Below are 26,318 nucleotides of genomic sequence, written 5' to 3' on the forward strand. Positions count from 1 at the left end.
ATCCCTACCGCCATCCCCATCACACCGCCATCCCCGCGGCCATCCCCATCGCACCGCCATCCCCATCGCACCGCCATCCCCATCGCACCGCCATCCCCATCACACCGCCATCCCCATCCCTACCGCCATCCCCGCGGCCATCCCCATCGCACACCATCCCCATCACACCGCCATCCCCATCGCACCGCCATCCCCATCGCACCGCCATCCCCGTCCCTACCGCCATCCCCACCCCCATCCTCATCCCAACAGCACCCTACAGCCATCCCATCCCCATCCCCTTTCCCATCCCAACAGCACTGTACAGCCATCCTCAGCCCCCCCCACCACTATCCTCATCCCCAGTGCCATGTCCCTCCCCACCACCATCCCCATCCCCACCACCATCCTCATCTCCATCCCCTGTCCCATTCTCATCCACATCCCCACCACTCCGCCCCACCATCCCCATCCCTACCACCATCCCCATCCCTACCACCATCCTCATCTTCATCCCCATCCCCGTTGCCATCCCCATTCCCACCCCAATCCCCACTGCGCTGCTGGGTCATACCCAGGCAAGCCCTGACCCATTATTCCCTTTCTACCACCAGGCCAGGCTGGAAAAGGGTCGTGTCCTTGCCCAAGTCCTTGCTTGGCTGGGGCAAGGACTGGCACCACGGAAACAATAAGAAACCCCCCAACAACAAAACCCCAAACCTGCCTTGGATTTGCAGGAAGGCTGGAAAAGATGGGGAAAAGCTCACCAGCCTTGACTGGGGCAATGACTAGCACCACTGTGACAAAAGAAAAGGCCCCAACCTCAGACAGGTAGTGCCTGTGCCCTGATGGTGCCCTGGGAGCAGTGCCCACTCTTCCCAAAGCCTGATGGGTTTCAGGATGTTCCATGGTGGGGGATGTCCCACATCCTGAGGTCTCCTATGGCAATAGGGGGGATGCCTGCAGGGAGGCTGCTGGGCATCTCATGGCCTTAGCCAGGGGCTATTAAAAGGGAATCATCTTGAGTCCTGGGGGCTGTTTGGGGGCCACGATATGGACAGTGTCCAAAGGAGGGACATGGAGCTGGAGAAGGGTCTGGAGGGGAAGGGTCTAAGGAGCAGCTGAGGGCACTCGGCTGGTTCAGCTGGAGCAGAGGAGACTGAGGGGAGACTCCTCAGGGGCTGCAGCTCCTGCCGAGGGGAGGCGGAGGGGCAGGGACTGAGCTCTGCTCTGGGACCAGGGACAGGACCCAGGGAAGGGCTGGAGCTGTGCCAGGGGGGTTTGGGAAGAATCTCAGGGAAAGGTTCTTCCCCCACAGGGTGCTGGGGCACTGCCCAGGCTCCCCAGGGCAGTGGGCACGGCCCCAAGGCTGCCAGAGCTCCAGGAGCGTTTGGACAACGCTCTGAGGGACAGGGTGGGATTGTTGGGGTGTCTGTGCAGGGCCAGGGGTTGGACTGGATGATCCCTGTGGGTCCCTTCCCACTCAGGAGATTCCAGGATTCCATGAATTACTCTGTTCCTTCTCAGGGCAGCAGTTATCAGCTGTTTCTTGTTGTTGTAAATAACATACAAGGAAGCTTTAAAGAGAGACTTTATTATTATGTGAGGCCAAGCTGCATGATTGATAACCAGGGAGTCCGTGATTAATAACCGGGGAATCAATCCATGATTAATAACCAGGGAATTGCAGCTCACTGCATTGCTGCAGTAGGATCAGGATGGTTGTGCTGAGCAGGGTGACAGTGACATGCTGGCACTGGGTCACCAGAGCATTGCAGATGGACAGTGGGACCCTCAAGGGACACCCTGGGGCCCCTGGCATCAGTCCCTCCACAGGCACTGGTAGGCACATGGGGATAAAGGGGGACAGGGACCGGGAATGGGGGGCCATGGACCCTGCCCAGGAATGTGGGGCAGTCCTGCACTGAGCCACAAACCTTGCCTGGGGGGGGACACAGGAGTCACACACCCTCCACCCCCTCAGGACACAAGATATCCCCCCAAGGACCTGAGGAACTCCCTTAAGGACTGAACAACCTCCTATAGAGACCTTCAGACCTCTCCAGGGACCGAAGAACCCCCTTAAGGACCCAGGAACCCCCCCAGAGACCAAGACAACCCTCCCTAAGGGCCCAAGGACCCCTCCAGGGCCCAAGAGATCCCCCCTAAGGACCCAGGGAACCCCTCGAGGCCCCAGCAGCCGCGGGCCCGGTGCCCACCCGTGAGGGGGGGGTGTGACACATCCCCCCTCCTCAGGCCCCCGGCCATGACGTCATCGCTGCGGCCGTGGCGTCACCCGCCCGCCGTTGCCATGGCAGCGCGCGCGGCCGCCGCTCCCCGCGCGCGCCCGGCCGGCGGGCGGGGCGCGCTCCCGTCGTGCCCCGCGCAGGGGCGGCCGCCATGTTGCGGAGCGGCGGGGCCGGCGGGCGCTGACGGAGGAGGCGGAGCGGGGCCGGGCCCGAGGCAGCGGCGGCACCGCCACCGGGCAGGTACGGCCGGCACAGCGCCGGGGGCACGGGGCAGGGCACCGCGGGGCAGGGGGGCCGCGGCCGGCTGGGCCCTGCGCCTTCCTCCGCGGGCACGGGCCTGTGCGCCCCGGCGGGGCCGGGCCGGGCGGGGCGGAGGGGCCGGGCCGGGCGGGGCCGGGCTGAGGCAGCGGCGGCTCCGAGACCGGTTAGGGGTTCCTTCCCTCCTTCTTTTCCTCCATCCCTCCTTTCCTCATACTCTTCCACTCTCCTTGGGTGCCTTTCCTCGTTTTCTCCCACCCCGGTCACTGGAACGGCCCCGCGAGGCCGCCTCTCTTCCCCTGGTGTTCATGACAAACGCCAAGAAGCAGTCGGTGTTTCCACTCCGTCGCGGTGCGCTGTCAGCCCTGGCAGGACGGGCCCGGGGCCGGCGAGCCCCCAACGCTCCGGTGCCTCGGGAGTGTTTGGTAACGGGCACGTCCCGCATCTGCACCCGCAGCTGGAGGGTCGCGGTGTCATCCCCTCCTTCGGTCCGTGTGCCCTGAAAGGAGAGCCCGAGCCTGGCTCGGTGTGTCCTCACCAGCTCCTTCTTGCTTCTTGATCAGACTGATGATGCGGATGGCAGAGGTGTCTTTTTTGTGGTGTGGACTTTGTTCTTAAAAACGTGCCAGGCTGCGGCAGGAACTTTGCCCAGCAGTCCCTTGTTTACGTGCAGCACCAGTGGATGTGCCCTTGCCCTCCTGGTGGCTCCGGGATCTGACGGAGCTCGTTACCACTGTGTCTTTTATTAGGGTGTTTTTAACGTGTTGCTGACGTCTTGCACGTGGGATTTGTACACACCGTCAACAACTGAGCTCTTAAAAACCTGATCCGAGTGTCTTCCTGGTGGTGAGAGGGTTCTGCTGGGGCAGGGAGGGCTGTCAGGTCACCTCAGAGTCACCTTGTGAAGGTGTTGTTGGGTTTGTGGTGTGGAGGATTGCTTTCCCTCCATTTGTAGCTCTCTTGAGGGTGTTGTCTTTGTGAGTGCTGATGCTTCCCGAGTGTGTTTAATGATGCCACCCCAGTATTTTGTGCTGAAGGTTCTTCACAGAGCAGCTCCACTGTGGGCAACAAAACCTCGTTGTGGCCTTCCAGGACCTAAAGGAGCAAACAAGAGAGCTGGAAAAGGACTTCAGGCAAGGGCCTGGCGGGACAGGGCAAAGGAGAATGGCTTCCCACTGCCAGAGGGCAGGGTGAGATGAGATATTGGGAAGAAATTCTTCCCTGTGAGGCTGGGGAGGCCCCAGCACAGGTTGCCCAGAGAAGCTGTTGCTGCCCCTGGATCCCTGGAAGTGTCCAAGGCCAGGCTGGACGGGTCTTGGAGCCACCTGGGCTAGTGGAAGGTGCCCCTGCCCATGGCAGGGGGTGGGACTGGATGGGCTTTAAGGTCCCTCCTAACCCAAACCAATCTGGAAGTCCATGACTGTATGATTTTGTGTTAAAGACTGATTTTGATTTATTTTATTATTATAATTAATACAGAAGCAGAATTTTCCAGGGCTGTTGACTGAGGCTGCTGTGTTTTCTAAATTCAATTACTTTCTTTCATGGGTTGACCAGAGGCACTGTTGCATTTTCAGTAGCTTAAGTATTATGATGAAGCAGAGTTTTGGATGCCTGACCTTTCAGTAAAGCTCCAGAGACAGAGCTGCTGGTGAATTTTTAATCTTTGCTTTTAGTGCACTAACTTTTCCTTTATTGGAAGCCTTGTCAGAGCTTTTATCTAGAGCTGGTGCTTTCAGCTGTCTGTATTGCACTTGGAATTGTGAGTCAACCTGACAGCTGTATTCTGTGGATTTTTGTAGCTTTCTGAAGGGAAACTGAATTTTATTAAAGTCAGTGGCTTCATGAAAAATTGCCGTGTTCAGACAGAGCATAGAAACTACCGAACACAAACAAGAAGCCCTGAAGGTTCTCTAAGATGTTACAGGGGTGACCTGCTGGAGAGCAGCTGTGGAGAAGGACCCGGGGGTCCTGGTGGACAATGAGCTGTCCATGACCAGCAATGTGCCCTGGGGGCCAAGGGGCCCGTGGGATCTGGGGGTGCACTGGGAAGAGCATTTGCATCAGGTCAGGGGAGGGATCCTGCCCCTCTGCCCAGCCCTGGGCAGGCACATCTGCAGGGCTGGCCCAGCTCGGGCTCCTCAGCACAGCAGGGCCAGGGAGATGCCCCAGGGCTGGAGCAGCTCTGGGAGCAGCAAAGGCTGAGGGAGCTGGGGCTGTTCAGCCTCCAGAGCAGAGCCTGAGAGGGGCCCTCCCCAGGGGGTGTCAGGGGCTGCAGGGAGGGGGCAGAGGATGGAGCAGGCTCTGCTCGGGGGGCCCAGCAACCGCACAGGAGGAACGGGCAGGAGCTGATGCCCAGCACAAACCTGCTCTTCACCCCAGCCCTCAGCACTGTCCCCAAGCCAGGTGACAGCCAGCACAGCCCAGGGGTGCAGGTGCAGCTCCACCACCTGCCTTTGCCAATAACTGTGTCTCTAAAACCAGAGTATTTCTGGTGCTGCCTCTTGTTTGTTTTTCTGTTGTAACAGATAAACCTCTTACAGGACTTGCTGTTAATTAGGGAGGCTTTTGCCCCCTCGGGCAAGAGGTGCCACTCAGGTGACCCCACATGTTGTGTTTTGTTTCCCAGTGCAAGGTTTCCTGCGTGGCTGGAGAGTTTGTGCTTTATTTTGGATTCCCTGGGAGCAGGTGTGGCCCTCTTATTTATGGAGCAGCATGGCAAAAAGGTGAAATAATCACCACCTGCAGGCAATAAAAAGGAGTTTAATGGTGGTGATTTTCTGAGAAATCCCCTGCTGGGTGCGTGGTTGTCGTGTCTGCTTGGATAAACCCTGCGCTGCAGTGGGATGTGTATTGAATGAAAACGTCACCTAGGAAGGCATAGTAACAATTCTACAATTTTCCTGACTTACTGAAAGCTGGCTGAGGCAAATTTGGAACCCCCTTAACACGGGCCCTGGCTGCTGCATGGGTACGGTGGCAGGGGGGCTGGTGGCTCTGAGCTCTGTGGTTGCCCATCACTTGCATTTGAGTTTCAGTTGAACAGCTGAAAATATCCTGGTCTTTGGAGTACAGGCTTGACTGTTGGCTTCCCTTCTTTTCCTTCAGTTGTGGAGAGAAGCAGGATTTAGGAAAAACATCTGTGCTGAAAGTGGTGGTGATACCTGAAGCATCATCCATGTGGGAGGCAGCAAGAACAATGTTTCTGGTGGGCTTTCCAGGGCGTTCCCCTCAGAGGAGGACTTGTGTCTAAGGGCACCTGTTTTGTATAAGAAAATCCTTATGGAAAAACTTTCATGCTTGTAATGATGTACAGAGAAAATTTATTAGATATTAGGAAGAAATTATTGGCCATGAGGATGGTGAGGTCCTGGCACAGGTTGCCCAGAGCAGCTGTGGCTGCCCCTGGATCCCTGGAAGTGTCCAAGGCCAGGTTGGATGGGGCTTGGATCAACCTGGGCTAGTGGGAGGTGTCCCTGCCCATGGCAGGGGATGGAACTGGATGAGCTTTAAGGTCCCTTCCAACCCAAACCACTCTGGGATTCTGTGATTAGTGGAGGGGGTGTTTATCTTTGGTAAAGGCTCTTCCAAAGACAGATTTTGCTGTTTCCTGAAGGCCTTACAACCCTGAGCTTCCGCTGGCACGTGACAGCCCAGGCCACAAACAGAGCTCTGTGTCACGAGCACTCTGTCCTTGGCTCCCACAGGCTTCCTGCAGCCTCGCTCATCAGAGTGCCCTGAATTCCTGTGGTTAGCTGGTCAGAGTCCCTCTGTCATCGTGGGAGGACTGCATTGCTTTGGGGTGGTGGACATGAAGCCTTACCTGAGTTCTGAAGCTGTCTTGGGGCTTCTCTGTGAGCACAGGTGGAGGTGCAGAAAGTCAAACACTTCTCACCTCCAGCCTGGATTGTGGGTTGGGCCCGTGCCTGTGAGGAAGGGGAGATGTTTTCTGCCTGTGAGGGAGATGTTTTCTGCCATGGGAGGTGAGAGGAGGCACGGATGGATTGCTGTGCATTTTGCTTGTCTCCCAAGCTTAGTGTGGAACCACTGCATGTCCAGCTTCTGTACTCCCATTACAGCCTGTCAGGAGATGCAAACAGTGTCTTGTCTCTTCTCCTGAGCCACTTTGCCTCCAAATCCAACTGGAGTTTGGCCTGTGCCTGTTTCTGGTCACTAAAAGTTGGCATTTTTGGAACGGGGGCATTGTAGAGCTGCTAGTGAGTGCATAAAGGGATGTGTGAGCTCCCTGGGCAGGACATGCTTCTTGGCAGGAAAACATGGCTTGGAAAAGCAGAAAAGTGTGGAATTTTGCAGGACCTTCAGTGTATAGTAGTCACCTCCATCTTACCCTCTGAAATACACTGCTGTGGTGTGATGGCTCTGGCAGTAATCCAGTGTCTTGGTGGAGTATTGAACCTTCAGGAGTGTGAGGACTAAGGGTGCAGACCCCACCTGACACCATAACACTGGAGTAATTTTGTTGTTGCCATTAGTGTGATCTCTGCAGTACAAAGGTGTGAACAGGCAAGGCAGCAAAGGTTATGTTTTGTTTTGGAAATAAAGCTTTACCTGCTTCTCTTGCAGAGAGGTTACTTTTGTAAATGGCTGGTTTTGTAAATGCTTTTCACACCGATACCTTAGTAAATCGTTAAATAAAAATTTATATCCTTCTAGCTTTTAAAAGGTAAATATTGGTAAAACCCAAGGCTCTGTAGTCCTCAAGTCTCTTTGTTCTACTGCTGGTTTGAAAGGAGGCCAGTTTCTGGAAAGGTTTGGTCGGTTGGCATAAGATATAAACTCTCTTTCTCCAGGTTAAATGTGCAAAAATTCTACTTTGGGTTGGCCAAGTGCAGATTATCCTGCTCCTTGTTGATGGCTGCTTTGTAGTCTCCATAGCTTTGGTGTAGCTTTTTTTTGCCTTTTTTTAATTTTTTTTTTATTCCTTCCCCTTACAGCTTTTTCAAGAGTCTGTAAAAGAGAAGAATCTATAACTGGAAATGCTCTTAACAATACTCCAGGTTAAGGAGGAGGAGGAGGTGATGCTTGTTAAACCATATGAAAACATCAGCCCTTTGGGGCCAGGTTAGGTTTTTGTGTGACGTGGCCAGTGAAGGCTGGAACTGGAAAAAGGAGGGGCAGGGCCCTGGAGCTGCCAGGGACAGAGGAACTGCCATTCTGCTGCCAGCTGAGGGCTTTACCTTATTTATTTGCAAGTGTCGTGGTTGGTTTCAGCTAAATCATTAAAAGATGAAAACTTTGGGTTTGGGGAAGCAGGACATATGGGTTTGATTTCAAACCCTGCTGCTCATGACTTGAAGGACTAAGTACTTGTGTACTTTTCCACTTGGTAAATGATGGAGCTTTTCCAGAGAGCTTGGAAATACTCAGCACCCCAATAATGACATTAAATACAGACCCGAAGAGCAGTCAGCATTTCTAGGTTTGGGTAGTCTCTTGCTGACTCTAAATTTGGGGTCTGTTTTGTGCTTGTCAGTAAAAAAAGCTCCAGGCAACCTTTTTCAGACTTGAGGTGCTTCAAAATAAAGCATCAGCATAACATTAATGGTATTTGAATTACCAAGGCATCCTCTACCCCCTTTGGCCCTGCATAAATTAGGAAATATATTCAGCTCTACATTTAAATTTATCCTGCCTTTGGTATTCTGAGTCTCCCACTTCCATCAGCACCTCTCCTGTTGAACACTTACCCACCCAAATACTCTCCAGTTTTAAGAAGGACATGAATAATTTCTGGAATAAAAGAGAGTTCATCCAGCTCTTGCTCTGCTCCAGCAGAGCATGTCTGAATTGACAGAGCCAACACAACCTGCATCTGTCCCCCCACCTTCAGTGTGTGCTGGGGAATCCAAACAGGCACAACCTGCCTCAAACCACAGAAATCACTTTGCAAAATAACTGCCCTCCTTTCCCAGCCAGCCCTGGCACTCTGCATGCTGGCTTATTACAAACACATCCATACCAAGAAAAAAAAACATTTCTGTATTTGAATACTTGAAGGTTGGGTCAATAAAAAGAACAAAAGGCTCTTTGTTCAGCACCATAACTCTGCCTGGAAGTGCTGTTCTTAAAGTAATGGGCTGTGAGACAATCCAGTCAATTCAGAGACAGCACATAAGGTGCATGAAGCAAATAAAGTCGGAATGCAAATTCTTCCTTAGGAATCCAAAACCTTCCACCAAATCCTACATTTCTTCTCCAAGCATAAGCTGCATAATTAGTAACAAAGTGTTATACAAAAAGAATATGTAACACATGCAGCTCCTCGAGATCTTTCATTTCTCCAATTTAAAGAGAACTTATGGCCCACATACCCCAGTCACAGGATCACAGAATCACTAGGGTTGGAAAAGATCATCAAGTCCAACTGTTCCCCAGCACTGCCAAGGTTACCACTAACCCATGACCCCGAGTGCCATGTGGCTTTTGAACACACTCCCAGGGATGGTGACTCCACCCCTGCTTTGGGCAGCTGTGCCAGGGCTGGACAACCCTTTCCATGAAGAAATTTTCCCTAATATACAGCTTGAAGCTCCCCTGGCACAACTTGAGGCTGTTTCACCTTGTCCTGTCCCTTGCTCCCTGGGAGAAGAGCTCAACCCCCCTCCCGGCTCCCCCTTCCTGTCAGGGAGTTGGAGAGAGGGGAAAGGTCCCCCCTGAGCCTCCTTCTCTCCAGGCTGAGCCCCCTCAGCTGCTCCTGGTGCTCCAGACCCTTCCCCAGTTCCATTCCCTTCTCTGGACACGCTCCAGCCCCTCAATGTCCTTCTTTTTGTGAGGGGCCCAGAACTGACCCCAGGATTTGAGGTGGTGCCTCAGCAGTGCCAGCACATGGGGACAGTCACTGCCCTGGCCCTGCTGGACACACTGTGGCTGGTACAAGCCAGGTGCCCTTGGCCTTCTTGACCACGTGGGCACACCTGGCTCATGTTCAACCACTGCCAACCAGCACCCCCAGGTCCTTCTGGCAAAACCTTTTTTACTTGCTTCGGGGGAAAAGAAAAATCCACTCGCTTCTGACAGACATATTTGGGGTTGGCAGGAACCTACCCCAAACCAGAGGTGCTGCCTGCTCCTTGGGCCTGTGGAACAGGTTTTAAGGTAAAAATATGTCATTATTCAGGTGCTGAACACCCACTGCTGTGTTCTGCCTCTGCAGTCTCTCTGTTGGACACTGTGCTGTGTTTCTGAGTGGAAGTTGTAGTTGAAATTGGGGCAGATGGGAACTCAAATGAAAAGCTCAAGAAGCGAATGTGTTTGAGGTACAGAATTAAAAATGTCTCTTTGCTGTGTATCTGGATCTGGATCTTGCACGAATACTGTGCTGAGCCATTTTGGGAGGACACTGAAATGTGTGGTGTTCCCCGGCTGATCACGCTCCTCGTGGGTTCTGCAGGCTGAGCTCATGGTGTTAAAACAACAACCACCCAAAAAAAGAAAAGGGGAGTGGGGTGGGGAAGGGTGTGCATTTTGTTGAGCTGTTTGATTTGAGACACACATTTGGTGCTCGTGGGTCGGTAGCAGTGGTAAGTGAGGGAGAGTGTTTGACATGGCATGCACTAATTGTTATTTTTTTAACCTCCTTTATTAAGAGCATCACAGATTTTTCTGACTTTGCACTCCAGTAATGCCATCTCTGACTCTTTTCTTCGTTTGGTGGAAGCTGATCACTGTTAAATTTAGGAGCTTTCTCCAGTTTTGCCTCTGAAAGAACATATGGGAGAAATGTATTAAATGAAAAAAGCTTGGGGGAGGAGGTGGCAGAGGTAAACAGGTGTGCTCAGAACCAACTTGGCACCATCTATTTCAGGGATGCTCCTGTAAAAGTGTTGGCAGGCTTAATAGCAGGGAAGAAAAGCATTTCAGCATTTGTAACAAGTCCAAGTTTCAGTACTAACAAATGGCTTAGATCAGAGAAGCACAGAATCTCCTGAGCTGGAAGGGACCCACAGGGATCATCCAGTCCAACCCCTGGCCCTGCCAAGGACACCCCAACAATCCCACCCTGTCCCTCAGAGCGTTGTCCAAACGCCCCTGGAGCTCTGGCAGCCTTGGGGCCGTGCCCACTGCCCTGGGGAGCCTGGGCAGTGCCCCAGCACCCTGTGGGGGAAGAACCTTTCCCTGAGATCCATCCCAACCCCCCTGGCACAGCTCCAGCCCTTCCCTGGGTCCTGTCCCTGGTCCCAGAGCAGAGCTCAGTCCCTGCCCCTCCACCTCCCCTCGGCAGGAGCTGCAGCCCCCGAGGAGTCTCCCCTCAGTCTCCTCTGCTCCAGCTGAACCAGCCAAGTGCCCTCAGCTGCTCCTTAGACCCTTCCCCTCCAGACCCTTCCCCAGCTCTGTGTCCCTCCTTTGGACACTCTCCAGCAGCTTCAGATCCCTCTGACACTGTGGCCCCAAACAGCCCCCAGGACTCGAGGTGAGGCCGCCCCAGGTCAGAGCAGGGTTGGACAATCCCCTCCCTGGCCCGGCCGGCGATGCTGGGCCTGATGCCCCCCAGGACAGGGTGGCCCTTTGGGCTGCCAGGACACTCTGCTGACTCAGATCCAACTGGCCACTGACCAGGACCCCCAGGGTCCTTCCCGTGGTGCTGTTCCCCAGCCCCTCGTTCCCCAGTTTGTCCCTGCATCCAACACTGCCCGTCCCAGGGGCAGGATCTGGCATTTGCCTTTGTTAAACATCACGAAGTTGGGGATTGCCCAGCCCTCACATTTGTCAGGATCTCTCTGTGGGACCTCCCTCTGTCCTTGAGGGAGTCAGCAGTTCCCTCTAACTTGGTGTCCTCAGCAAATCCACTGAGGACCTTCCAGTCCTGCATCCAAGTCACTTATGAAGACATTCAAGAGAACTGGCACTAAGATTGGAGTCCTGTGGAACCCCTCTGGTGCCTGGTCACCAGGCTGATGTCACCCCATTTGCTGTAACCCTTTGAGATAAAAGGCTGTCAGCTCTGCAGGCTGAGGGACAGCTCCAGTGCACAGTGTGTGTGCTTTGTCTTGTTTTCAAGCTGATTTCACAGGCTACTCTAACACTTCATCACATCTTGCTGAATGGCAGCGTGTGCTGCTGGTCCCCCCATAGCTTGGTAACTTGCCCTCAGTTTTTAATGACAAATCCTGGGTAGGTTTTTTGTTCCTGGAGGTAACCTCTTCCCAGCAGGTCATACCAGAGGGAGCAGGAGGCAGTGCCTGGCAGTCCCTGAGTGTGGCACTGTGCGGCTGCTCCCTGGGCAGCCTCCTCAAAGCACAGCCTTTGTGTACTTTTGCCTCCTGGATTTTGCAGCAAGTTTGTATCTCGAGGCAACTCTATTGGTGCAACTGGGACTCCAGCCAGGCACCATAAACGTTTATGCAATAACAGGAATGAAAATCCCTCTGCGTCCTGCACAGCTTCCAGCTGCCTGTGTGTTGTGGGGATTTGCTTGTGTGTTAGATTCCACCTTTCCCTTTGGACATGTTTATCTTGGGTTGAAAGACCAACTTGGCGTGTCTCTTCTGGCATCGGTGTTTTTGTGCCCATGTCAGCTGTGGACAAAGCACGAGGTGTGCATGAGGGGGGAGGGAGGGGCCCTGGGCTTGCTGCTCTCTGCCCTCAGGGAGGGCTGTGACTCCGTGTCCTCACACAGGTGTCAGCTCATTTATTTTTTATTGATACACAGTGTCATTTAGCAGCCAGATCTCAGCTATGAAGCGGCCCTGTCCTTAAATACATGCTTAGAATGTGTGCTTTTTAGACTGTATGGCTGCGAGTGAGCTTTGTGCCAGCCAGGAGGAGTATTTGAGACAGCATGCACATCAGATGTGGAATGTTCACTTGAGGGCTGCCTCATCCCTAGCTGTGTGTTCCTGCAGTGGGTGGTGTTAAAGTCTCCAGTACTTCTGTCAAGTCTGAAAGCATCCCACCCTCAGCACTGCTGCCCCTGGCCTGAGGGGTGGGACAGGCCTGATGGAATCTCAGAGTGCTTTGGACTGGGGGGACCTTACAGTTCATCCAGTGCCACCCCCTGCCATGGGCAGGGACACCTTCCACTAGCCCAGGTTGCTCCAAGCCCCGTCCAACTTGGCCTTGGACACTTCCAGGGATGGGGCAGCCACAGCTGCTCTGGGCAACCTGTGCCAGGGCCTGGACAGGACAGGCTGCAGGCACTTAACTAACCATGCCTGTTTCCTGAAGGCTTGGCAAGCTGTGCTGCTGCAGGGCCTGGGGGCACTGCCTGCTCCAGGTGTGATGGGGCCTGCTGAGGTCCTGTCAGACACCAAGTGCTGGTGCCTGCACACCTGAGTCAGCAGCCAAGGGCAGTAACGGAGCACGGGGCTGCTGAGGAGAGTGGGTTCTGCTGTCAGTTTGGGATCAGCGGTCTGGGTAGGAAAAGTGGGCTTAAGTTCAAAGAACAGGCTTAGGAAGCTGAAGAGGCTGTTTCTGCGTGGAGGGGTGTAACATTTCGGTGTGTTTCTCCCCCTGGCTTTTGCAGGTGACTAATTACTGCTTGGAGTTCGCAAACACAAATTCCTGAGCCTGCTGGTGTCCCCAGCCAGCTTCCCACCATGGACCAGGACTACGAGAGACGTCTCCTACGCCAAATCAACATACAGAATGAGAACACAATGCCTTGTGTGAGTACAGATGGGCTCAGGCTCACTGTTAGGTTGTTGTCTGTCTCGCCTGTGACTGTTTTCCTTGAGCTTTTGAAAGACCTGAGGTCTCTTCAAAGCAAACCACAGTCTTTTGTTGGGTTCTGAGCAGGTGTGAGTTCCTGAGCTGTTCTAGGAATACCCAAGTAACTTGACTTCAAGAGAGCTTTTGAAAATACAACCCCAGTTCAGGTTGCAAAAAGGAGTGAAGATATTTTTATGGAGCTCAGTAAATCCCTTCTTACTACATAATCTCAGTAACTATGTGTGTAATGTAAAAAATTGGGGGCTGACAAACCAACCAGCTGGTTGACAAGAGTAAGTCCAATGTCTTTTATTCTTTGATTCAGGTAGCAGAGATGAGAAGAACCCTGACACCTTCCAATTCCCCAATGTCTTCTCCTAGTAAGCACGGTGACAGATTCATTCCCTCAAGAGCTGGGGCCAACTGGAGCATTAACTTCCACAGAATAAATGTAAGTTTTGATCCCTTCCCCTACAGCTCAGCCTTGGCACTGTGGAAATAGTGCCTTTTGTTTGGGCTGGCATGATTGCTCTGATTATCTTCTGCACCATGGGCTTCTGCTGCCCCAGGAGAGTTCGTTTGAGTGCATGTCCTTAAACCCTGTGCTCCAGGAGCCTTCTGGATTTGCTGTTTTACCATAAATCCTGAGGTTTCTGTATGGTGATGGCATGTTTTCTCCATTTCAGGAAAATGAAAAATCACCAAGCCAAAACAGAAAAGCAAAGGATGCTACATCAGACAATGGCAAAGGTGAGAGCCCCCATCTGCTGCTTGAGCCATGCCCAGAGCTCTTACTGCACAATGTTGGGGAGCTTGGAAATTCAGACTGCACTGACACTTTCATCCTTATGCCAAAACTCGTGCTGCTGTTTTGGGAAAGGCCCACATCATGAGTGAATACCAGCTCACTGCTTCTCATGAGTGTCTGGGAGGCAAGAGGCTGTTTGTATCCCATGGTTTACTGTGCCAGGGAAGCACTTTCCTGATGAAGGGGAAGGAGGGAAAGCTTACTGCTAATCTGGCTTCTAAGCAAGGGCCCCAGGCTTATTGAGAGGCTCTGTGAGTGTACAAGCCATAGAATCATGGAATGGGTTGGGTTGGAAGGGACCTTAAACCTCATCTTATTCCTCCTCCTGCCATGGGCAGGGACACCTTCCACTAGCCCAGATGGCTCCAAGCCCCATCCAACCTGGCCTTGGACACTTCCAGGGATGGGGCAGCCACAGCTTCTCTGGGCAACCTGTGCCAGGGTCTCCCCACCCTCACAGCCAAGAATTCCTTCCCAGTCTCCCATCTAACCCTGCCCTCTGGCAGTGGGAAGCCATTGCTCCTTGTCCTATCCCTCCAGGCCCTTGTCCAAACTCCCCCTCCAGCTCTCTTGGAGGCCCTTTAAGCACTGGAATGGGCTCTAAGGTCTCCTTGGAGCCTTCTCTCCTCCAGGTCAGGCAGACATGATCCTGGCTCTCCCTGCAGAGCTGTTGCTGCTCGGAGCTCTCTGCTCAGTGCTCGTTTGGGTTCACAGATGGCCTGGCCTACTCTGCCCTGCTGAAGAATGAACTCTTGGGAGCAGGGATCGAGAAGGTGCAGGACCCTCAGACAGAGGACAGGAGGCTGCAGCCATCCACCCCAGAGAAGAAGTCTCTCTTCACTGTAAGTCACTTACTTGCACTAAAAGCAGTGCAGTTGCACCGTGGGTCACAGGAACGGAGCACACGGCCCTGCCAGGCTGCTTGTGCAGTGAGTTGGTGCTGGGGCTCGGCTGAGATAAGCTGTTGATAACAAATTTGGTGGCCTGCAAAGAGCACCTGAACGTGCAGCAAACAGTGTGCTTCCTGTGTGTGTGCTGGCAGGAAAGCTGGATGGGGCTTTTTGGACAGAGTGGTGAATGATCAAATCAGGCTTTTTGGAATTCAGGGGAGGTGAGGGGAGGTATGCAGTTTTGGAGCGCCTGAGAGAGGGAAGAACTGAGAAATCTGGGCAATCTGACTGGGTGTTAGAGTTGGATTGGCACCAGTGCACGGGGGAGTGATGCCCCAGGCCTCAGGGTGCTTAGGAGGTGTGTTTTCTTCGTGCAGTACTCGCTCAGCACAAAACGCTCCAGCCCCGACGATGGCAACGAGGTCTCACCCTATTCCCTGTCTCCTGTCAGCAACAAAAGGTAACACTGATCCTCCACAGAAGGGAGGGGCTGGGGCAGAGGGTTCAGCAGGGTTCTTGTAGAACTTTTCTCTGAGACACCCAGAATTGCAAGGTGAATTGGATTTGGAAATCTGGAGAGAGATAATAAATAGGGACAGTTGAATTCTAAGGCAGGTGCCCAACCCGCCTGTGTGCTTAACGTGTCTTGGCCAACTCTTAGTAATCAGTTTGTCTTTTTGCTCCCTTTGTAGGAGCAGAACCTGATTCCTTCCAGTCTTGCTGCTGGAAAGAATTGTGCAGCCTCTTTGTCCCTGCATTTCTGTAGAAATGCTGTAAAGAGTGGCTGCACCTGTGCCTCCCATCTGCTGTGGTGTGCAGGATCCTGTAGTTGTTTTTCTGTCTGTTTTTGTAAACAGTCAGAAGCTGCTAAGATCACCTCGGAAACCAACTCGGAAAATCTCCAAGATTCCTTTCAAAGTGCTGGATGCCCCAGAGCTGCAGGATGACTTCTACCTGAACCTGGTGGACTGGTCCTCTCTTAATGTCCTCAGTGTTGGCCTTGGGACTTGTGTTTACCTGTGGAGTGCTTGTACAAGTCAGGTAAATGGTCATCACTGAGGAGGGAAGTACCTGTTGCTGTAGGGCTTTTCCAGCCTTCCAGAGCTATGGAATGTGCCCTGTGAGGGGTTCAGCACTTGTCATGCTCTGTGCCAAACGAGGTACTGCTTTGTGAGACAGCCAGTAGTGCTGTGTGACAAAACCACGTGTTTCTTACCCCATTCTGTCCTCTCTGAAGGTGACCCGGCTGTGTGACCTCTCTGTGGAAGGAGATTCCGTGACATCCGTGGGCTGGTCAGAACGGGTCAGTATGGCACTGTCAGCAGGGACAGCTGAGACACTTCTCACTTAGGCACTGTCATCACAGCCATGATTAACTCCTTGGCTTATTCTCCTGAATTCCCCCAAGCTCCCTCTGTACATCACCAATCATATGTGTTTTTCTGTCAACACTGTTTTTCTCTGCTAAAAGAGAGGGGTTAGAGAACAGCCTCTTTTATCTCGAGGTTCTCAAGGCATTGCTAAGAGGAGTGGGAGGGAGAAAAAGCCAGATCTTCTCCAGCTCTTGACAATAAAATGTTACAATAAATATATTCTAGCCAGGCTGCATGGGCCTCTCAGCAGGGAAAAAACATGTAAGATGGAAGAACTCTGGATGCTTTCCCTCTCGTGGGATTTATCTCAAGTCTTTTCCCGCAGCTTCCAGCTTGTTTTCTGGCTGTACTTCCTGGCTGTACTGATGCTGGCTCTCTGTTTGTCCAGGGGAACTTGGTGGCTGTTGGCACTCACAAGGGCTTTGTACAGATCTGGGATGCAGCTGCAGGAAAGAAGCTCTCCATGCTGGAGGGGCACACAGCCAGAGTCGGTAAGGAGGGGGAAGGCAGAGGGTTCACAGGGTCTGTTCCTTTCTGATTGAACTTTGTTAACCAAGGATCTGCTGGAAATAGAAAACTTGGAATACCAGAGTTAATATTTATCCCCTGCTGTGTCTTGAGCAGTCTTGAAAATATTATAGTCTCATGACAATGGTGTTCTGATCTGGGTGTGATGGTTGCAAGCCATGGGTTTGGGTGTTGCAAGCAGGTGTTTTCTCCGTGTCTGAGGCTTTTTGGGTTTGGTTGCAACATCCTTTCACTGCCACTGCCTTCCGGTTGCAGTCCTGCTGGCAGCTTCTCACTGAGATTTCCAGTTCCCTTTTTCGGGGGGGGGCTGTTTGGGGTTTTTTTCTGCTCCGAGCTGTTGTGAAACTGGACTCTGGGATGAGATTTGGGAAATCCAGGCACTTCCTGAGATCTGTCCCTGTGCTTTACTGCACTGTGAAATGGGGTTGGTGATTCCTGCAGTCAGCCTGTGCAGGTGAATCTTTCTTTGTGCACGGATCTAGGACTGGATGTAGGGGAGATCTGTAAGGTTTGGGACGGGGTTTCCTTTGTTTTGGGGTTTTTTTTATCCCTTGACAACTGTGGTGGTTGCATTCTGCTTACCTGCTATGGTAGGACTTGAGAGGTTGGGCTTGATATTTTCTCCAGCAAGACGAGGGCAGTGGCTGTCCCCTCAAATCCTGGGGACAGTTCTAGGCCACTCACAGCAGGAAAGGCATTGAGGGGCTGGAGCGTGTCCAGAGAAGGGAACAGAGCTGGGGAAGGGTCTGGAGCACCAGGAGCAGCTGAGGGAGCTGGGGAGGCTCAGCCTGGAGAAAAGGAGGCTCAGGGGAAACCTTCCACTCTCTCCAACTCCCTGACAGGAGGAGAGAGCTGGGGGGGGTCAAGCTCTGCTCCCAGGGAACAAGGGATAGGACAAAGTGAAACAGCCTCAAGTTGTGCCAGGGGAGGTTCAGGCTGTATATTAGGGAAATTTCTTCATGGGAAGGGTTGTAAAGCAATTGGCACAGGCTGCCCAAGGCAGTGGTGGAATCACCATCCCTGGGAGTGTTCAAACAACGTGTGGCTGTGGCATGTGGGGACCTGGTTAGTGGTGAACGTGGTGGTGCTGCACTGACAGCAGAACCTGATGATCTTGGAGGTCTTTTCCAACCCCGATGACTCTGTGATTCCATGACTCCCACAACACACTCTGAAGCTGTGCCCACGTTGCAGGTGCCCTGGCATGGAATGCAGACCAGCTCTCCTCAGGGAGCCGGGACAGGATGATCCTGCAGCGGGACATCCGCACCCCGCCCCTGCAGTCCGAGCGCCGGCTCCAGGGACACAGGCAGGAGGTCTGTGGGCTCAAATGGTCCACGGATCACCAGCTCCTGGCCTCTGGAGGGAATGATAATAAGGTACAGTCACGGGAAATCTCAGGACCACCCTTTCTTTTTAGGACAAGGGGAAATGGCCTTAAGTTGCACCAAGGGAGGTTCAAGTTGGATGTTAGGAAAAATTTCTTCACTGAAGGAGGGGTTAAACATCAGAACAGGCTGCCCGGGTCAGTGGTGGAGTCACCATCCCTGGAAGTGTTGAAAAATATGTGGATGTGGCACTTTACAATATGGTTTAGTGGGCCTGGTGGGATCAGGTTAAAGATTAGACTTCACCTTGAAGGTCTTTTCCAATTCTAATGATTCTGGGATTCTTTAAGGATGTTTGGCCTCTCTGAAAGGGGCTTTTGTTTTGGTTGTTGGAGTGTGACCAACATAAATCATGCTAAGCTTCTATTCAGTCTTCTCTTCCTAATAAAATTTAAAAAGCAAATTTAATTTGCTTCTGTATGTGGCTAATTAAATCTCTAGCTTGACTCTGGGGCTTGAATTCAGTAAAGTCACTGCTAAGCTGCCCTTCCTGACTTCGTTCAGGCAGTGTATGGTCACGTTTGTTGCAGTAATGTTTGTGTGCAGAAGGAACCTGAGGCTGAGCTCTGTGAGTTCTCCTACCTGTAACACAGGCTTGTAGCTCACTGAGCACCATATGGGAGAAGCATCTGTCATGGAGAAGCAGCGTTCCAAGCCCTTTGGAGTGGGTTGCTAGGTAGGGAATGTGCCCATTGCCTGTGTGACAGCATGGTTGGACTGAGTTCCTCCTGCTCAGAATAACTCCTAATGAACTGAGTGGATTTCTAGATGCATTCTGGAATGATACACCCAAAAAAACAACAGAAGAGTCCGAGGTTCCAGTCAGGGATGCTGTCTTTGGCTCTGTGCACTTCCCTTAGGGATTGTTCCCTGCCTCATGGCCCAGGGGTAGAATGGCTCCTCAGCTGAATGTAGTGGCTGGATGGGACTGGCACAGGTTTCCCAGAGCAGCTGTGGCTGCCCCATCCCTGGAAGTGTCCAAGGCCAGGTTGGACAGGGCTTGGAGCAACCTGGGCTAGTGGAAGGTGTCCCTGTCCATGGCAGGGGTGGAACTGGATGGGCTTTAAGGTCCCTTCCAACCCAAACCATTCTGGGATTCTGTGAAGTGCAGAGTGGAGCTGAGCGTGCCTGGGCAGAGCTGTGGGAAATCAGATTGTTGCCCAGCTGCCCTCATTGGCCCCATCACGGCCTGTGGGTGTTGTGGACACATGGCTGCTGCACAAGTTTGATCACGTCTCTCCTCTCTGCCAGCTCCTCGTCTGGAATCACTCCAGCCTGAGCCCTGTGCAACAGTACACAGAGCATCTGGCAGCAGTCAAAGCCATCGCCTGGTCCCCACACCAGCACGGGCTGCTGGCCTCGGGCGGGGGCACAGCCGACCGCTGCATCCGCTTCTGGAACACGCTCACGGGGCAGCCCCTGCAGTGCATCGACACCGGCTCCCAGGTGTGCAACCTGGCCTGGTCCAAACACGCCAACGAGCTGGTGAGTCCTCCCTGGGCAGTGCTGCTGCCAGGCTGTCCCCTGGGGGAGGTGTGGCTGAGCAGGAGCCGGGTGTGCCCACGTGGGCAAGGAGGCCAAGGGCACCTGGCTTGTACCAGCCACAGTGTGTCCAGCAGGGCCAGGGCAGTGACTGTCCCCCTGTCCTAGCACTGCCGAGGCCCTTCCTCAAGTCCTGGGGTCAGTTCTGGGCCCCTCACAAAAAGAAGGACATTGAAGGGCTGGAGCATGTCCAGAGAAGGGAACAGAGCTGGGAAGGGGCTGGAGCAGCAGGAGCAGCTGAGGGAGCTGGGGGGGCTCAGCCTGGAGGAAAGGAGGCTCAGGGGGGACCTTCTGGCTCTGCAGCTCCCTGACAGGAGGGGGGAGCCAGATGGGGGTGGGGCTCTGCTACCAGGGAACAAGGGGCAGGACAAGAGGAAACAACTCCAAGTTGCACCAGGGAAGGTTTAGATTGGATATTAGGGGAAATGTTTTCAGAGGAAGGGCTGTCCAGCCCTGCCACAGCTGCCCAGAGCAGCGGTGGAGTGTTCAGATGACGTGTGGATGTGGCCCTTGGGGACATAGTTTAGTGGTGAACGTGGTGGTGGTGCTGGGTTGATGTTTGGACTTGATCTTAAAGGTCTTTTCCAACCTTCATGACTCCATGTTTCTGTGATGCCTGTTTCCCTCTCCCCTTCCAGGTGAGCACTCACGGATACTCACAGAACCAGATCCTGGTCTGGAAATACCCCTCGTTAACCCAAGTAGCAAAGCTCACGGGGCACTCCTACCGAGTGCTCTATCTGGTGAGTGATGGCCACCTCTCAGGAGGTGCTCACCTGGCTGCAGGTGTGCTGAGATGGGACCCACAGCAGCAGTGCCAGCGGCACCATGAGCTGCCTGGAGTCTGGGTGGGGATGTGAACGCTGCCCACGAGCGGCAGAAAATGCTCTGTGTCTGGTTTCTGTGCCTGCAAGGGATGCTTTGATTTGCTGCTATGGAAATGTGAGGCTTTGTTAATGATAGCAAAGCCTGCCAAAGTCTTCAGAGGAAATGTCTGAGCTTTCTTTTGAGAAAACTCTTTTGAGCTTGGAGAAGAGAAGGCTCCAGGGAAACCTTAGAGCCCCTTCCAGTGCCTAAAGGGGCTCTAAGAGAGCTGGAGAGGGACTTGGATAAGGGCCTGGAGGGACAGGATGAGGGAGAATGGCTTCCCATTGCCAGAGGGCAGATCTAGATTAGACATTAAGAAGACATTCTTGACTGTGAGAGTGGTGAGGCCCTGGCACAGGTTTCCCAGAGCAGCTGTGGCTGCCCCATCCCTGGAAGTGTCCAAGGCCAGGTTGGACAGGGCTTGGATCAACCTGGTCTAGTGGAAGGTGTCCCTGCCCATGGCAGGGGGTGGAACAGGGTGATCTTTAAGATCCCTTCCAACCCAAACCATTCCATGATTCTGTGACCCTGTGAACAAGCATCTCTCCTTGTTCCCTGAAGACTTTCACACAGACTTTCACAAAGAATTTGCTACTTTCAGCCCCCCCGTTGTCATTAAACACTTGGTGCAGGTAATGCCCAGCCATCTCGTAGCTGCTCTGTTACTGTTACTGGGGCTTTCAGCAGTTCACAGCAGAGCTGACAAATACTGCTGCTGTTTTGGGAGGCGGATTCCAGTGTAAGAGGCCAATACAGCCAGCAAATCCAGTCCTGTCACGCTTCCTGCCTTAAGGCATGTTGATAATCCTGGGAGGAATAGCCTCAGTTACACATGGCTTCGATGTCTTAACACAAGAACCCTTCCCATGATAGTCCCCCGTGTGTTCCACAGCTTCACCAGTGAAGTGCCCAAACTGCCCCTGAGGCTGGATGAGGCACCTGGGAGCAGAGGAAGTTGTTTGGCTTCCCACTGCCAGCCAAGTAGGAAGGAGAGTTAACCCTCTCTCCTGCATTCCAGTGGAGGTTTGTTTTCAGCCTCAGAAGTGTGGCAGATGGTGAGGGTTGTTGTCTTGGCCGCAGGCGATGTCCCCTGACGGGGAGGCCATTGTCACAGGAGCCGGGGACGAGACCTTGCGCTTCTGGAACGTCTTCAGTAAAACTCGCTCCACAAAGGTGAGGCCACTGGGGGAATGTGGGGGTGGCTACTCTGGGGGGGAACTCAGGGAATGTTGGCTCTGCTCTGCTGCCTTCCCTCTGATCCCTTCACTGCATCCTGCAGATCAAGGGCCGGGGGCAGGGGAGGGTTCAACTTTGCTGAGGTTTAATGGATTTGTCATCAAATGAAGTAAAAGGTCACCCTGTGTGCCCAAGGCAGTGTGACACAACATCCCTGTCCAGGCTGGTCCAGGGCTGCTGAGCAGCGTTTTGGGGGGCTCACCCTGAGCCCACCATCTTCCTGCTGGTGTGTGGCTGTGAACTGAGCCCTCAGGGGTGACAGCAGGCTGGCACCTGAGGCTGTTCAGTCTGGAGAAGAGAAGGCTCTGGAGAGACCTGAAGCCCATCTCAGTTCCTAAAGGGGCTCTAGGAGACCTGGAGAGGGACTTTAGACAACGCATGGAGGGACAGGACAAAGGGGAATGGCTTCCCACTGCCAGAGGGCAGGTCTAGATTAGATTTTAGGGAAAAACTCTTCCCTGTGAGAGTGGTGAGGCCCTGGCACAGGTTGCCTAGAGAAGCTGTGGCTGCCCCATCCCTGGAAGTGTCCAAGGCCAGGCTGGACGGGGCTTGGAGCAGCCTGGGGTAGTGGAAGGTGTCCCTGCCCATGGCAGGGGGTGGGATGAGATGAGCTTTAAGGTCTCTTCCAACCCAAACCATTCTGTACTTATCCTATAGCTCCTTACTAAACTTCTTAAAATAGGGTCTTGGATGGAAATGGGGTCGTGGATGCTGCCAATGACAGTTCACCATCACCAAAGGCGGGTTGTTCCCAGTGTTCCGAGAGCTTTTCTGGGTGCCTGGCAGAGGGATCTGGAGGATGGGGCTGGGGGAGCAGGCACTGCTGCTGGGGGTCCCCCAATTGCTGCCTGCTCTGGGGCACAGCTCTCTGCAGAGCTGTGGGAACGGCACACTGGCCTGCTGTGCTCCTTGTTATCAGTTGGAAGTAGCCCATGGGAATATTTATGGTGTTGGACTTCGGATGGTGAGCTGGGATCGTGCCCTGAGCTAGAGATACCTCCCCAGATTAAAACCAAACCAACCCAAAAGCATGTGGAGTTAGAGCTGTGGAGGACTTACCCCCTGCTTTGTCTTCTCAGGAGTCTGTGTCCGTGCTTAACCTCTTCACCAGGATACGATAAACCCTCTCCCTGCACCCCAGGAACCTACAGCCTGACATTCCAGGATCAGACCACTCCCTCGGCCTGCATGGACCCCCGGAGCCCAGCCGAGGGGAGGGAGAGCTGAGGGACTGGAGGAGGACCCAGCTCAATAAATACGTGCTTGTGATCCACGCTGGGCAGTACTGGGGATGGGGTGGGGAGGGGAGGGAACTGCCAAAGGTTTGTGGATTCATCTTTCATAAAGGGAAACGGGTACAAGAGAAATGTTAACCCAGCATCCTCCAGCCCTCCGGGTGGAACCAGGGAGGACTCGTGTGACATGGACCACTGAGACCGGACTGAGGCCATCCCCACGGCCGTGGTGTCCCTCCTGGGAGAGAGGAGCATATCCTTGCCGCTGTGGGAAGGGGTTTGACGTGCTGCTCTGGGTCCCTGTGTCCTTGGTGACATCTCTGGAGGCAGGAGCCAGCCAGACTGGGCCGGTACCACTGGTGCAAGTGGACACGGCTCCAGCTGGGCATCGAAGGGCTTTGTTCATAGCCTGGCATCCCCATTCCAGGAAGAAACTGGAGAACTGCCTATTTTCCTTTGTTTTTTTCTTTATTTTTCCACCCAGACAGGTACTGTAGTACTTGACGTAATCATTCCCATGAAACAGCTTGATTTTTCTGGCGTGCTTGGCAGCTGCCTCTGAACAAACACGTTTTGGGGCTCTAAACTTTGGAGGAGACTTGGAAAAGCTTCACCTCCGAGGGAGCAGATTCGGGAAGTTCTGCAGGTGCTCTTGCATGTTCTGGGCTGATCCTGTGAGTTACCAGAGAGGAGAAACAAGGACTGTATAAAAAAAGAAACCCAATCCCCCCGTGCATGTGGAGCTTCCCCCAGTGCCTTGCTCCAGAGTCTCCCTGAGGCCAGAAGCAGTTGGGATATGTTTGAGAGCCAAAACAACTCCTGAGGATCTGATTGCTGGGGCGAGCAGGGCCTCTTCTGGCTGGAAGAGGGGTTCTAAAGCAGGGCTGCATTGTTGCTTTTTGCTGTCTCCAAGTCCCAGCCAGGGCCCTGCTGTCAGATTTTGGGGTGTGGTTTTTAGGTCATGTGGGACAAGAGTTCGGCTGGTGTTGGAGCCCGTGGGGTGACACAAACGCTTGTGTGTGTGAGTGTTGCTTTTAATTTAAGAGGAGCTGTGAGGCTGCACAGCCTGTCCTGTCTGACGTGTGTATGTGCCTGCCCTGCCCGGGCCCTGCCTGCCTCCTGCCCTTTCCCAGCACTGCTTCCTGTTCCCGTGTGGAATTCCCTGGCTGTGTATATAGACCTTGCCCTCTCTCTGCAGATTACGTAGGTAATGCTTTCCTCTCTTCTTTCTCTGTTGATTTTCCTCCCCTCCCTTCTTTCCCTAAAACCAGGCAGTAGGAATATGATTGCCTTTCCCCAGTACCAAAAGTATCCTTAGGGTGAGCTGGTACAGCCTCTTCACCACAGCCTTGACCACACGTGCCATCCATCACACCAGTGCCTGGATCAGGCTCTTGGTGCTGCCCCCGTGTTGCAGCTGCTGGAGGCACTGGTGAGGAGCTGGTGTGCTGGGAGCCCCCCACACAGCCTGGCAGCTCTGTCTCCCAGGCCCACAACCCACCTTGTCATCTCATAGTCTTAATTGCCACCAGAATGGATTTTCCATGGAATCTCTGAAACACAGTTTGAACACAACTGCTTTAGTGTAGCTCTGGCTGTGGGATTTGGGGCCTGGTGTGAAGTGACACACACACACCCCCGGTCTCTCTCGTGTTGCTTGTTCCTTTCACAGGCACTGTTCCACATCACTGTGGGCTGGGAGCACCCAGGAGGTGTTAAATTGAGTCAGATCATTAAGTTGGGGAGTGGGTTTGAAGGAAAGGGTCACCTGCAGCAAGAGGTGGTCTGTCATGGGTGTCATCACCTGGGAGCGGGGCTGTGCACAGGGGGGCTGGGGGGCTGGTGGCTGTGCTGTGGATTTTCCTGTCTCTTGTGCATTGCCTCCTGCCAAAATCCCACTGTGCAGACCCCCAGGACACACTGCTTTCTCCTCTGGGAAGGAGTATTCGCTTGGGATGGGGGCACACAGGAGGTCTCAGCCTGGTTTGTGCCTGTGCTGGAGCAGGAGAGAGTTGGGTCCCAGCTGGAGCACAGGGTGGGAGTGATGCTGGTGGGGCTCCCCAGTGTGCCAGGGCTCCTGCAGGGATGGGTTTGCCTCTCAGTCTGTGATGTGGGAGCTTCCCCAAGGAGCCCCAGGAGTTGCTGGGGTGGGGGGCAGTGCCAGGTGGGCACTGCAGCCTCTGCCCAGTGCTCCCAGCTGCGCCCCAGGATGCTGCAGAGCAGGGACATCCCCTTGTCGCTGTCCCCCACCACTGTCCTCTCTGGCCAGGGTCTTTCCCAAACTATGTCTTGCTTCCATGTCCCACTTTTCTCTGCCTTGGGAGCAGGATGGCTCGTGGTGGCTTCTCTCATTGCACTTGGCAGTGAGGGCTGGCGATTCCCAGGCCAGGGCTGTTCTGTGGCCACACGTGTTGCCCTCGTAGCACAGCAGGAACAGGCTGCTCACCCTGCCCTGGCTGCCAGAGCCCAGCACAGCCACCTTCCCTCCCCTGCTCCCAGCTGCCGAGGCAGGATGGAGCTCCCAGTCATGTCCGTGTGGGTGTGTGCGTGTGTGTGTGCGTGCAGGTGACACTGTGACACTGTCACTGGCTGAGGCTTCAGCAGGGAAAAGGGCAGAGCTGAGGTGGTGTGCTGGGGTGTGACCTGTGAGCGCTGACCCGGACACAGGATCCTCCTGTGCTGGTGACAGAGTCTGCGGCCTCGTGGCGTCGTCGTATCCCAGGTGTCATATGGTGGAAAAAAACATGGAGTGTGCTGTAACTTTTCCATGTAAAGCAATCAAACTGGCATTAAAGAGGTTGTGAATTTATTGGGATTGGGCTCTGTGGCTCCACTTTGATTCTCCGTGGCGAGGGGTGCAGTGAGTCCCTGGGCCCCTCAGGGTCCGTCCCACAGCTGCTCTGCAGGTACCAGTTCCTCAGTACAGCTCTCACCTGAGGTTTATTGCTCCCAGCTGCCTGCTCCTGTTTGCTTTCCTGCTTCTGGGAAAAAGGAGAGGCACAGCCCCCCCCTCCCTGCCCTGCCTTATGCCCCTCAGCATGGACAAGGAGCTGGCAGTGCCTCACTTTCCCCACCTTGGTGGGTTGGGGAAGCCCCAAGGCTCCTTCCAGCCCAGAATGGGACTGAGCTTCAGGGCTTGGGGTGGATCCTGCTGTGCCCCCCAGCTCTGCTCCCACCTCCAGTGCCTGTGGGACCCCATTGTCCCCGTCATGTGCCTGGATCTCTGCATCTCCTGCAGCCCCTTCCTCTGGCAGGTGGGCCCTGTCCTGGGGCAGGGTAAGAGCCAGGGACCTGGTC

The 26,318-nt window shown here is 53.9% G+C and overlaps 1 protein-coding gene across 1 annotated transcript; it reads left to right on the forward strand.

Moving 5' to 3' along the window:
• Positions 1-2,310: 2,310 nt before the first annotated feature.
• FZR1 (fizzy and cell division cycle 20 related 1) lies at positions 2,311-25,836 on the forward strand. Its single transcript, XM_051810694.1, has 14 exons — positions 2,311-2,468; positions 12,970-13,111; positions 13,480-13,605; positions 13,841-13,904; positions 14,677-14,804; positions 15,230-15,312; positions 15,710-15,893; positions 16,090-16,155; positions 16,614-16,716; positions 17,948-18,132; positions 19,393-19,626; positions 20,322-20,426; positions 21,631-21,723; positions 22,866-25,836. The coding sequence occupies exons 2-14, from the start codon at positions 13,043-13,045 to the stop codon at positions 22,905-22,907; spliced, it is 1,482 nt and encodes a 493-aa protein (XP_051666654.1). The 5' UTR covers positions 2,311-2,468; positions 12,970-13,042; the 3' UTR covers positions 22,908-25,836.
• Positions 25,837-26,318: the final 482 nt, after the last annotated feature.

This window comes from Manacus candei, unplaced genomic scaffold, assembly GCF_025592945.1.
Source record: "Manacus candei isolate 608988 ecotype Guabito, Panama unplaced genomic scaffold, ASM2559294v1 h1tg000078l, whole genome shotgun sequence".
Taxonomy (NCBI): Eukaryota; Metazoa; Chordata; class Aves; order Passeriformes; family Pipridae; genus Manacus; species Manacus candei.